Here is a 14,892-nt window from a genome sequence, read left to right as displayed (position 1 = left end):
CCCTCCGAAACTACGTTGCACCTTTTGGGAGATGGAAAATTAGCAGTGGAAATTGTACTAGTTTACTTTGTTTTATTCAATCAAAGAGCATCACAGCCTACTTCAAGGTTGCCTGCAAGAATGAAAAATTGAGCTAGAATATTGAAGTGCATTATATGTAATAGAATCTGCTGCTGTTTATGTAGCTTGTTTATTGTAGCTATCCTTCTTACTACAGTGGCGTTTGCATTTCTGGGCGCATACAACCTCTTTCACGCAGTAATAGTTACCACTTTCATGTTTGTAACACGGGTGCCCGCTTTTACATTTACAATCACACGTTCACTTCCCCGCCCGTATTTTTTTGGCAAAGCAATCCCTTTTACCAGAGTGCGGTTTTCATTGCTGGGTGCATACAACCTCCTATACAAAGGAGCTATGCGATCAAGTGTTAGTGTACACACGCTCCGCCATGTCTCATATGGGGAGCTTGTTACATAAATTATGTGATGTGGCTGCCGTGAGGGCAGGCCCTGCTTCAGGGCCTATAGAATTGCCCGAGGCTTAAGAACTAACCTGCCCACCTGCAGGAGCAGCACCCACTCCCCACCCCTACTCCCTTGCGTTCTCATTAAGCTCTAGAAAACAGTCTTTATTCCGTGAGTAATGTTTATAAAAGTAATTTAGTTTGTAAATGGTGCCTTCTTGCAAAGGCCTGGAGCATCGCCGGGCTATAGATATGGTAAAATAAACTGATAATTACCAGTACATGATCAGCCCAGATTCTATCGTCATAAGGATAAACGGCAGTGTGAAGTTACTTAGATTCTAACTTGTAACTTGGTTCAATTCTTGTTCGATTGATAGCAGTTTGGGTAGGGAAGATCGTTTTACATATGCCCACCACCAACGTCGCCCTTTGCCCGAGTGCATGAGCAAGATCACACAAGGAAAAGTTGTTTGGATAAATTCTTGTGCTGATATGGAAGGGCTGTAAATCAATAAATGTGGAATTTCTGTACTCTGATACCTCAGCTAAGGTTGTCACCCTGCCAGGTCTGTCTCTGCCCGTCTGTGATTGTTTCTCCATTGTTTGAGATTTAGTTTCATTGCCTGTCATAAATCCCCAAGTGAGGCATTCAAGTCAAGTCAAGTCAAAACCACTTTATTCGATTACTTAAAATCATAAAAGTATACTACACAAATAAATACATAAAATCATGCGATTCACAAATCTACAGTTAAAAACAAGTCCTAATAAAAATTCATAAAAGACCATAAACAACGTGCAATCAATAATACAGAATCAAATTCCATATATCAGATAGGCTCCACATCCTGTATAGGTTTTAGTCTCACCCTCCTTTCTCTAACAGCTGCCACCAGAAAACTAGCGACACAGAACATAATTAATGGACAATCAAGCATGCTTAGGAACAATAAAGCTGGTTTATACTGAGTAAAATTCCTACTCTTTAGCAAGGGAATAATAAACCTCTTCCTGGCATGTTTGAAAAAGGGGCAGAATAACATAAAGTGCGTAGTGTCTTGTGGAGAAATATCATCGCACTTGCAAGGTGCAACATTTTCAGGCTTATGCCAGCCAGCCACATCCCAAAGTACAAGGTGTAATTGGTTGAACCGGAATTTGGACAACAACCATTTGTGAAAGGGATGGGTTACCACTGTAAGATATAAAGACAACCCTGAGGATTGAGATACCAGGACGTGTCCCCTGACGGAAGGTTTACGTAGTTCAACTTCTTCCCGCTCGGCCTCCCTTAACTTCGTGAAATTGGATTTTACCCAGTCAAGATCTGCCTTACAGAGAGTGTCAGGGCTAGAAAAAATTTCCGGTCTCCCAATGTAGGCAGATAACCTCTCGATATTTGACAGCCATGGAATTTTATTCATGTTGTCAAGTCGAGTACAGTCCTTTAGTATTTTATGGTTTAGAGTAAGTTTCGGGTTTAGCCAAATTTTAATCCATAGCAATAATGGGGCTAATTTAATCATGTCTGCTATGTATCCTAACCCGAGTTCCAAATGGACTGAGAAAGAAGCAGTAGATTGTGGGAGGCCGAGGAGGGTGCGAAGAAATTTATTTTCTTCCGTTTGGATCGCATCGTGTTTAATGTAACCCCAGATTGGCGCCCCGTACCTTACAATGGAAACTGTTTTGGCTTTGTAAATTGTTAGTATTGCCTCTGTCGGTTTACCCCCCAGCCTTTTTGCAAAGCCAAGTACAGCCGCAGTTGAGATTTTTATTGAGTTTATCTTTATAGAGAGCTGGGGGGACCATGAGCCCTTGTCGTCAAAGACTACTCCCAAGTAGGTGAAAGTCTTTACTCTTGAGATTACGGCTCCCCTACAATAAAAAGGCTTTACCTTATTTTTCGCAAGGCCTAACGACATAGCGTGAGATTTGCCGTTATTAACCACCAAGTCCAGGCTATGCATAAAGTCCCCGAACGAGTCCAGCAATCTTTGCAGCGCCAGGGGAGTCCTAGCCAGCAGGACAGCATCGTCCGCGTATAGGAGGACCGGTATCGGGGTACCTCCCATGCGCGGGATGTCCTGCGTTGCGGCCAGCAGATTTTGTTCCAGGGAGTTTATGTATAGGGTGAACAGCATGGGCGCAAGAATGCATCCCTGTCGTACCCCTCTACTAGACTTAAAGCTGGCCGTACACTTCCCATCCGTCGTCATCCTTATCGATGCATTCAAATCTTGGTGGAGCTCTGAAAGGAAATACACAAGTGGGGGGTCGAGTCCCAAATCCAAAAGCATTGTCCACAGCTTTGACCTATTAACAAGATCAAAGGCCGTGGACAAATCCATAAAGCCCAAGTAAAAAGAGCCCCCGGCCACCCTAGTATATTTATCTATTACTAATAGGAGGTTCAGACATTGATCCTCCGTGCTCCGGCCAGCTCTGAAGCCATATTGAGCATCGGACAAGATGTTATTGTCCGAGGCCCAATTGGTTATCCTAGCAAGTATGACTTTCCCCAGGATTTTTATAGAGGAGTCTATCAAGGATATGGGCCTATAGCACTTAGGGTCTGCCCTTTGGCCTTTCTTGAACACCGGTATTATGGTAGAATGGGACCAGGATTTAGGAAAACCTGCGATAACCGAGGAGTTAAATACATTGGTTAATATATTGGCCCAAAAAACCGGATTTGCCTTATACAGGTCGGTGGGGACCCCATCCGGTCCGGGAGCCTTCTTACCCGCAGAGTCTTCAATTGCTTTTAAAACTTCAGTTAAATAAAAATTAACTGGAATTAAAGTAGAAGCCGAATCTTGCCTGTTTATGGGTTCTAAATCTAAGTCGCTACCATATATAATTTTAAAGTGGCTTAACCAGTCCTTCTCTGTTATATTAGTATCCAACACTCCATTTTTAACATCAGAGAATAAAGGAGTGTTGATAATAGACCAAAATTTCGCACTGTCTTTTAGAGTTGCCTTGTCCATAAGATCGGCCCAGGCGTTAAGTTTAATTTCTTTTTTCCGGACCAACAGTGCTTCTTTATAGTCGCTCCTTAACTGCGACACTAAAATTTTATTCCTCGGGCTGGCCTGAAGTGCAATTTTAAGATTGTTATGAGCTTTAGTGCAGTTATGGTCAAACCAGCCGGAGACTACTTTAGTTTGTACTGGTCTACTTTTACTAGTTAGGTCCTTTGACACTAGGAAACATACGGCTTCAAACGAGGAGATTACTTCCTTCCCTATAGAAAGTTGGTCCCCACAGATTTCCAAGTCTAGGGCCGCCTCTAGCTTTATTGAGTTAAAAAAATCCTCTGGAACTACCTTAGACCAATTTAACCTTCTACCCTGATCCTTTGCCCTAAGATTATTGTCCAACATGGGTGAGGCAAGGGAATTTAAGAGAGAGAGGCCATCTAACATTTCGATTACCACCGGATTGTGGTCACTAAAAATAGATGGAATCGCGTTATAAAAACATACAAATTGTAAAAGTCCAGATGAAAGAAATATGTAGTCAATAATGGTGTTACTGTCCCTTCCAATAAAGGTGGGCACCCGTACGGTTTGTTCGTGGAAGCCTGGTTGATACAGCTGGTTTTCAATAAGAAGATTTTCCAGAGCTTCGCCCTTACTTGAGTGCTCAAAATGTTGGGGTGATGTCAGATCAGGTCCATCAATATCAGTTAAACAACAGTTATGACTACATAAATGTACGTTAAAATCACCAAGCAAAATATAATAACAAAAAGTGGTTTGCTTCAAAGAATACATTTTTAAAAAATTCGCCAACCATAGCAAGTGTTCATTCGGCACGACCTCTTGTTGAGAATTATAACAATTTATCAGTAACAACTTCCTATCATTGGGGAATTTAAATTCCAGAATAAGAAAGTTGTTACATGTACAAGTTATCCTGCTAACGGTTCCTTTTAATTTCACCGAGAGCAAAACCACTAAGCCTCCTGAGGCCCTTCCGGAAACTGATTTAGAAGCTGGAACAAAGTGAGAAGTAAAACCATCTAGCCAAAAATTACTTTCTGTTTCCCAGGTCTCTTGAAATGCCAAGATATCAAAGTCCTTCAAGAAGCTTAACCAAAATAAATTATCACTCTTAGCACGTAAACCGGCAATGTTCCATGTTAATAGTTTGATCAAGTTTTTGGGTGAACCCCCCTTGCGGTCATCGGCAGGCAGATGACTCTCTGTAGGTGATGCGGGGGGCTGATCCTCTATGTGAAGAGCCTTAACCGAGGATGACTCGTCCCCCCCCCGTATACCAACCTCCTGTCAGTCGCACGTATCTAACAGGGAGAGTGCCTCAAAGCGATTAGATGTGGGTATATTTAGCCCACCCATAACCTGGTGGGGAGCACCTGCCCCCTGGTGAAAAAGAGGCAGCGAATTTGATGCTGGGATGAAGTTTCTCTGTCTAATCAGATGGAAACTATCTCTCCGTGGAAATTGAGAGTAGAAGAATCCAAGGGGGCGTACTTGAATACTATTAATATCTAATGGCAGTGAAGCTGCTCTCAGTAAAACAGTAGCCACATGTTGTGTGTGTTTAAAATTGACTATAACACAATCTCCATTTGATGTTTTTTTGGAAGGCCCAATCCAGTTTACCCTGCGAGTACTTAAGATATCGTTCGCCATGTTAAAAGGGAACCCACACTTCCTATGTAACCACGACACTGTCTTTTGCTTAAGTGAGTCGTGCGATTCCTCTTGCAAGGGAACTGCCAACCTATCCTGGGGAGGGACATTGGCTAAGATCACAACGTAGGGAGAGCAAGCCGGGGGGAGGTTAATAGATCTAACTTTCGTTACCGCCTCACCTTTAGACACTGAAACCCGCTCCTTTTCTATTGGGCAAGCTGTGTTTGAGGCTATAGTAATCATAGGTGATGATGGCGTGACACTAGCATTAAAGCTAACGGGCTGAGAAGAAGTTTGTGGGTTTTCTACTCTACCCAGATTGACGTGCCCAGCTACACACTGCCCCTTCTTTTTGTTACAGTCAACCCAATCAAGATGTTTTGTTAATAATCCTCCCAACCTTTTTACCTCGTCAGCGACCATATCGAGTTTCCTTACCAGAGGTTGAAAAAGTAGATCTAGCTTTGTATCGAGTAAAACCTCAAAGGAGCTGAACAATTTTGAAAAATGGTCAGGGAGTAAAGTAGTTGTTGCACCAGGACTGCTGTTTAAAGGCTCGTCTGGCACGATATGAGATTTTTCTCCAATGTTCTCCCTTTTTTTCCCTTTGGTAGAAGCCCCCCCCTTATTCCTTTGTTTCCTTCTGCAGGTCCTAACTGGTCTGGGAACATATGTATCCTCAACTGTCTCATCACTTGCAGAGTTCACATCCAAATCCTGATCTACAGGGCCCTTGTGAACCTGGGCAGTGGCCGTAATCATAGCGCTTGCTTGAATAAGGGGAGGGGAAACACAAACAACTTTGTCCGAAAGCGAACTCTCATTAGTTAAAGGATTTTGGGGGCTCACCTGGAGGCAATCCTTCCCCAGGGAAGCCCGTCGGTCACTGTTAATTTTATTGACCTTTTTAACTAAATAGTTATCAAGAGGGCCGGTCCCCGTTAGCCCTGGATCCCTTAAGCTTTTAGGCATGGTCAAGGCAAACAAAAAGACAAAAGACAATAACCAGGGCAATTAACACCAGTTAATAGTTCGACTGTACAGTCAACCCTTTGACGAAATTACCAGCTTGGAAGTCTTCAGTGTTCTGTGGCTGCTTAGGTCGACATACAGGGTAGGGCCCAGCCCAGCCTCGGACAGACCCGGACTGTCACAGACTGTCCGCCCTTTGTCCGGGCTTCGACCGGCGGCGTCCGTGCGCGTCCGCTGCGCGTCAGCGGCGAGGCGCTTTAAAGGCGCCTGGCAGGATGGCAAATTGCAACCAGGTGAGGGCGATGGCAGCAGGCCCCCTGGGAACTGTAGTCCTCCAAACGATCCTCGCGGCAAATCAGGCGAAGCGGCTCCCGCGACAGCGGGAGCGGCGAGGCGCTTTAAAGGCGCCTGGCAGGATGGCAAATTGCAACCAGGTGAGGGCGATGGCAGCAGGCCCCCTGGGAACTGTAGTCCTCCAAACGATCCTCGCGGCAAATCAGGCGAAGCGGCTCCCGCGACAGCGGGAGCGGCGAGGCGCTTTAAAGGCGCCTGGCAGGATGGCAAATTGCAACCAGGTGAGGGCGATGGCAGCAGGCCCCCTGGGAACTGTAGTCCTCCAAACGATCCTCGCGGCAAATCAGGCGAAGCGGCTCCCGCGACAGCGGGAGCGGCGAGGCGCTTTAAAGGCGCCTGGCAGGATGGCAAATTGCAACCAGGTGAGGGCGATGGCAGCAGGCCCCCTGGGAACTGTAGTCCTCCAAACGATCCTCGCGGCAAATCAGGCGAAGCGGCTCCCGCGACAGCGGGAGCGGCGAGGCGCTTTAAAGGCGCCTGGCAGGATGGCAAATTGCAACCAGGTGAGGGCGATGGCAGCAGGCCCCCTGGGAACTGTAGTCCTCCAAACGATCCTCGCGGCAAATCAGGCGAAGCGGCTATAACAGTCTGTAGGCGAGTACTTCGTATCTACTCAATACAGGTGCATCAGCAGTGTTGAAGGAGTAAGGCTTAAACTTTCTTATGCGGCGACTATAGGTCTGTAGATGATGGGATACTATGGACTATCTCACCCACTTCCCATGCGCCACTGTCTCATTCTCAGGCATTCTTCAATGACCTCGATGTGTAATCAGGTGTGTAGTTACTATCTCACAGGGTCACATTCTGGTGGGGTCGGCTGAGTCTTTCCTCCTTCTGAGGTTGATAAAATGAGCGCCACAGCGTCGGTCACTAGTAGCATTTGTAAAAGAGGTAGCCCATGGCCTGCACCCACCTCTGCAGAGGCCACCAGATATGTATGGCTAGTTAAGTGAGCTGGGGCCTGTTTCACTTGCCGAGGCCTCCAGCAGGTCGACACAGCCAGACTTCTCCCCGTGCAGTCGCAGAGCGGGTCTTTCATAGGGCATTTTATGGGCCATGCCTTGAAATGCTTTTCCTGAAATTTATGAGTGGGCCTGAATGCCTTCAAGATTTAAAGACATTAATCCTTAGCTACTTAAAACTCTCCTGAGACTGTAGAAAGCCAGTAAAGAGTTTAACCAAAGCTGTGCGGTGCAATACGTATCAACTTGCATCCAAATTTGTGGCCATCTGTATTTTTTTTTATGTATTTATTTTGGTGATTTATACAACACTGGCATCTCGTCTTACACTCACCTCCGAACGGCATACACATATTGACATATAGAGGCAGTGGGTTAAAGGTAGCTGTATGCGCTGAGGTCGAAGTGGGTGGGCTCTGTGGGGATCGACATGCCCGTACTTTTTACTTTAACAGAAAGAAAACAACCGTCCCGGCAGATTCAAACGGGTTACATGCCTTTGGGGCGGGGAGGGGGCTCCCGTCCTGTTGAGTTATGGGCGGGGCAGAGAGCTAAAGAAACAAGCATTTGCAATGCAATAGATCTCGTATTAGTTAAATTCAGAGCTATTGGTTATGTAAATGGAAAAGTAATACAGCAGGCAAGCAATTTATATTTTTACTTTATTTATTTTTTATTCATTGACTTATGTACTAAAGGCTGCACCTCGTGCAGCGTGTCGTCATCGTTACAAAAGTAAATACATAGAAAAAAAACGTTGTTTGTCCGCCCTATTACTTTTACATTTGCAAAGCCAATAGCTCTAAATCCAATTAATGCGAGACCTATTGCATTGCAAATGCTTGTTTCTTGTTGCAGCCATTCAGATCACTCTGATCGATTGTATCAACTCTGGACCCGCGGAGCAGATTGGCACGACACTTGAATTAGTCATTAATTTATTTTTAAACTTGTGGATTCGCAAATCCCAAATAAGAGAGATACAAAAGTGGTAACCTGTTAGAACCACACTCTGCAACTTTTTAAAATGCATATATTCCAAAAACATTTACATCAAATCATCAAAAACCCAGTTTCTGCAAAGTTACATTTTCATGCTAATTTAGTTAAATCTTTTCAGTGGTTTAAGCTGTAGGCGAGCACTAACTAACTGGAAACACTTTTTTTCACTCCTTTAATCTTTTTCCTCCCTGTATGTAGCTACTCGAAAGTGGGAATGCCTGAACTTACTGGACTATGTCCAGCTATGCCATATTTGGTACAAATCTGTCCATGGGGTCAAAAGTTATAGGCAAGCCTAAAAATGCCATTTTGATTGAAAGAGGGACTAAATCATTTATTCACAATGCGGACTGCCACTGTACCTTGATACTAACTACTGAGGTATTTATAGTCTGCACAAACTTGTAATATGTAATGAAATGTTGTTGGTATTGCTGTCAATTAAAATTGAATCAATTTTTAATTGTTAAGTTTGTATTAACGTTGCATGTTTCCATGGTCTGTTCTTACTGCAATAAATCTTAATTGTTCTAATAGTCCTGCATGGTTTAGATACAGTGTGCCTACAATTCTTAGTATGGAGCTATTGTGCTAAGATGGTTGAATCTTCCATGGATTTTTGATCGGCTATTGGTGCAAGTCATGGCAGTAGGCATATGCTTTAGATAGTATATTTTGATTGATCCTCTGTTCCCCTTTTCTTTTTTTTCCACAGCTGCTGGCTTTGGTGCTACACCTACAACAGGTTTTGGAGCAACTGCCTTTGGAACAAACAACAATGCAGGAGGCCTCTTTGGGACCACTCAGAATAAACCAGGTGCCTAACTTGCCATTAAGACTGGTGTATACATGTTAGACTATCTGTGGGCTCGAGGTGCTGAATTGAGAGTAGTGAAAACTGATTTATCTTTTTTTTTTTTTTTTGTAAGCTTATGTCCATGCAAGATAGATTGTCAATTACACACTGCAGACCTAGATCTTTTTTTGTGTGTAGAAAGTTTCATTATCAGATTTTCAAAGCATAGAAAGCTGTTAATAATATTGGATATGCTTAGCATAATGTTGAAACAATTCTAACTAATAATACAAAATTAAAATAATGATGACCACCGGCTTAGTCACACACCACAGTCTGTAAATATTATTAAATAATGAATCCCTTAGCTGCTGAGTTGTCCCAAGTGATGAACCATTTTTTAAATGTAGGTTTTCTTTTTTGTGGGGCATTTCAGATTTTAACTTTTTTTCCCACTAAAGTTAAACAGACAATCCTCTTACGCACGCACACTGTCCTCTTACACACGCACACACACACTGTCCTCTTACACACGCACACACACACACTGTCCTCTCTTACACACACACTCACACTGTCCTCTCTTACACACACACACTCACACTGTCCTCTCTTACACACACACACACTGTCCTCTCTTACGCCCACACGCCCACGCGCCCACACGCCCACACACACTGTCCTCTCTTACACACACACACACACACACTGTCCTCTCTTACACACACACACACACTGTCCTCTCCTACACACACACACACACACTGTCCTCTCTTACACACACTGTCCTCTCTTACACACACACACACACTGTCCTCTCTTACACACACACACACTGTCCTCTCTTACACACACACACACTGTCCTCTCTTACACACACACACTGTCCTCTCTTACACACACACACACTGTCCTCTCTTACACACACACACACACACTGTCCTCTCTTACACACACACACACACTGTCCTCTCTTACACACACACACACACACTGTCCTCTCTTACACACACACACACACACACACACTGTCCTCTTACACACACACACACACACACACACTGTCCTCTCTTACACACACACACACTGTCCTCTCTTACACACACACACACACACACACTGTCCTCTCTTACACACACACACTGTCCTCTCTTACACACACACACACACTGTCCTCTCTTACACACACACACTGTCCTCACACACACACACTGTCCTCTCTTACACACACACACACACACACACTGTCCTCTCTTACACACACACTGTCCTCTTACACACACACACACACACTGTCCTCTCTTACACACACACACTGTCCTCTCTTACACACACACACACTGTCCTCTCTTACACACACACACACACTGTCCTCTCTTACACACACACACACTGTCCTCTCTTACACACACACACACACACTGTCCTCTCTTACACACACACACACTGTCCTCTCTTACACACACACACTGTCCTCTCTTACACACACACACACACACTGTCCTCTCTTACACACACACACACACTGTCCTCTCTTACACACACACACACACACTGTCCTCTCTTGCACACACACACACTGTCCTCTCTTGCACACACACACACTGTCCTCTCTTACACACACACACACACTGTCCTCTCTTACACACACACACTGTCCTCTCTTGCACACACACACTGTCCTCTCTTACACACACACACACACACTGTCCTCTCTTACACACACACACACACACACTGTCCTCTCTTACACACACACACTGTCCTCTCTTACACACACACACTGTCCTCTCTTACACACACACACACACTGTCCTCTCTTACACACACACACACTGTCCTCTCTTACACACACACACTGTCCTCTCTTACACACACACTGTCCTCTCTTACACACACACTGTCCTCTCTTACACACACCCACACTGTCCTCTCTTACACACACCCACACTGTCCTCTCTTACACACACCCACACTGTCCTCTCTTACACACACCCACACTGTCCTCTCTTACACACACCCACACTGTCCTCTCTTACACACACCCACACTGTCCTCTCTTACACACACCCACACTGTCCTCTCTTACACACACCCACACTGTCCTCTCTTACACACACCCACACTGTCCTCTCTTACACACACCCACACTGTCCTCTCTTACACACACCCACACTGTCCTCTCTTACACACACCCACACTGTCCTCTCTTACACACACCCACACTGTCCTCTCTTACACACACCCACACTGTCCTCTCTTACACACACCCACACTGTCCTCTCTTACACACACACACACACACTGTCCTCTCTTACACACACACACACACACTGTCCTCTCTTACACACACACACACACACTGTCCTCTCTTACACACACACACTGTCCTCTCTTACACACACACACGCACACTGTCCTCTCTTACACACACACACGCACACTGTCCTCTCTTACACACGCACACTGTCCTCTTACACACGCACACTGTCCTCTCTTACACACGCACACTGTCCTCTCTTACACACGCACACTGTCCTCTCTTACACACGCACACTGTCCTCTCTTACACACGCACACTGTCCTCTCTTACACACGCACACACTGTCCTCTCTTACACACACACACACTGTCCTCTCTTACACACACACACACTGTCCTCTCTTACACACACACACACTGTCCTCTCTTACACACACACACTGTCCTCTCTTACACACACACACTGTCCTCTCTTTTACACACACACACTGTCCTCTCTTACACACACACTGTCCTCTCTTACACACACACACACACACACTGTCCTCTCTTACACACACACACTGTCCTCTCTTACACACACACACACTGTCCTCTCTTACACACACACTGTCCTCTTACACACACACACTGTCCTCTTACACACACACACTGTCCTCTCTTACACACACACACACTGTCCTCTTACACACACACTGTCCTCTTACACACACACACTGTCCTCTCTTACACACACACACACACACACACACACACTGTCCTCTCTTACACACACACTGTCCTCTTACACACACACAGTCCTCTCTTACACACACACTGTCCTCTCTTACACACACACTGTCCTCTCTTACACACACACTGTCCTCTCTTACACACACACTGTCCTCTCTTACACACACACACACTGTCCTCTCTTACACACACACACACTGTCCTCTCTTACACACACACACACTGTCCTCTCTTACACACACACACACTGTCCTCTCTTACACACACACACACTGTCCTCTCTTACACACACACACACTGTCCTCTCTTACACACACACACTGTCCTCTCTTACACACACACACTGTCCTCTCTTACACACACACACTGTCCTCTCTTACACACACACACTGTCCTCTCTTACACACACACACTGTCCTCTCTTACACACACACACACTGTCCTCTCTTACACACACACACTGTCCTCTCTTGCACACACACACTGTCCTCTCTTACACACACACACACTGTCCTCTCTTACACACACACACACTGTCCTCTCTTACACACACACACTGTCCTCTCTTACACACACACACACTGTCCTCTCTTACACACACACACACACTGTCCTCTCTTACACACACACACACTGTCCTCTCTTACACACACACACACTGTCCTCTCTTACACACACACACACACACACACACACACTGTCCTCTCTTACACACACACACCCACACTGTCCTCTCTTACACACACCCACACTGTCCTCTCTTACACACACCCACACTGTCCTCTCTTACACACACCCACACTGTCCTCTCTTACACACACCCACACTGTCCTCTCTTACACACACCCACACTGTCCTCTCTTACACACACCCACACTGTCCTCTCTTACACACACCCACACTGTCCTCTCTTACACACACCCACACTGTCCTCTCTTACACACACCCACACTGTCCTCTCTTACACACACCCACACTGTCCTCTCTTACACACACCCACACTGTCCTCTCTTACACACACACACACACACTGTCCTCTCTTACACACACACACACACTGTCCTCTCTTACACACACACACACTGTCCTCTCTTACACACACACACACACACACACACACACACACACACACACACACACACTGTCCTCTCTTACACACACACACACACACACACTGTCCTCTCTTACACACACACACACACTGTCCTCTCTTACACACACACACACACACACACACTGTCCTCTCTTACACACACACTGTCCTCTTACACGCACACTGTCCTCTTACACGCACACTGTCCTCTTACACGCACACTGTCCTCTTACACGCACACTGTCCTCTTACACGCACACTGTCCTCTTACACGCACACTGTCCTCTTACACGCACACTGTCCTCTTACACGCACACTGTCCTCTTACACGCACACTGTCCTCTTACACGCACACTGTCCTCTTACACGCACACTGTCCTCTTACACGCACACTGTCCTCTTACACACGCACACTGTCCTCTCTTACACACGCACACTGTCCTCTCTTACACACGCACACTGTCCTCTCTTACACACGCACACTGTCCTCTCTTACACACGCACACTGTCCTCTCTTACACACGCACACTGTCCTCTCTTACACACGCACACTGTCCTCTCTTACACACGCACACTGTCCTCTCTTACACACGCACACTGTCCTCTCTTACACACGCACACGCACACTGTCCTCTCTTACACACGCACACACACACTGTCCTCTCTTACACACGCACACACACACTGTCCTCTCTTACACACGCACACACACACTGTCCTCTCTTACACACGCACACACACACTGTCCTCTCTTACACACGCACACACACACTGTCCTCTCTTACACACGCACACACACACTGTCCTCTCTTACACACGCACACACACACTGTCCTCTTACACACACACACACACACACACACACTGTCCTCTTACACACACACACACACACTGTCCTCTTACACACACACACTGTCCTCTCTTACACACGCACACTGTCCTCTCTTACACACGCACACTGTCCTCTCTTACACACGCACACTGTCCTCTCTTACACACGCACACTGTCCTCTCTTACACACGCACACTGTCCTCTTACACACGCACACTGTCCTCTTACACACGCACACTGTCCTCTCTTACACACGCACACTGTCCTCTCTTACACACGCACACTGTCCTCTCTTACACACGCACACACACACTGTCCTCTCTTACACACGCACACACACTGTCCTCTTACACGCACACACACTGTCCTCTTACACACACACACTGTCCTCTTACACACACACACTGTCCTCTTACACACACACACACTGTCCTCTTACACACGCACACTGTCCTCTTACACACGCACACTGTCCTCTTACACACGCACACTGTCCTCTCTTACACACGCACACTGTCCTCTCTTACACACGCACACACACACTGTCCTCTCTTACACACGCACACACACACTGTCCTCTTACACACGCACACACACACTGTCCTCTTACACACACACACACACTGTCCTCTTACACACACACACACACTGTCCTCTTACACACACACACACACTGTCCTCTTACACACACACACACTGTCCTCTTACACACACACACTGTCCTCTTACACACACACACACTGTCCTC

The 14,892-nt window shown here is 46.0% G+C and overlaps 1 protein-coding gene across 7 annotated transcripts in view; it reads left to right on the top strand.

Annotated features, from left to right (window-relative positions):
• Positions 1-14,892, top strand: part of NUP98 (nucleoporin 98 and 96 precursor) — a 791,668-nt gene that overhangs the window by 89,181 nt on the left and 687,595 nt on the right. For all 7 annotated transcript variants that reach the window (XM_085623457.1, XM_085623456.1, XM_085623459.1 and 4 more), the window contains one exon: positions 9,145-9,246. In XM_085623457.1, the coding sequence (XP_085479583.1) occupies positions 9,145-9,246 (102 nt within the window). The remainder of the gene's footprint in view (positions 1-9,144; positions 9,247-14,892) is intronic.

Source organism: Triturus cristatus, chromosome 8, assembly GCF_964204655.1.
Source record: "Triturus cristatus chromosome 8, aTriCri1.1, whole genome shotgun sequence".
Lineage (NCBI taxonomy): Eukaryota > Metazoa > Chordata > Amphibia > Caudata > Salamandridae > Triturus > Triturus cristatus.
This window is presented reverse-complemented; position numbering and strand designations above follow the sequence as displayed.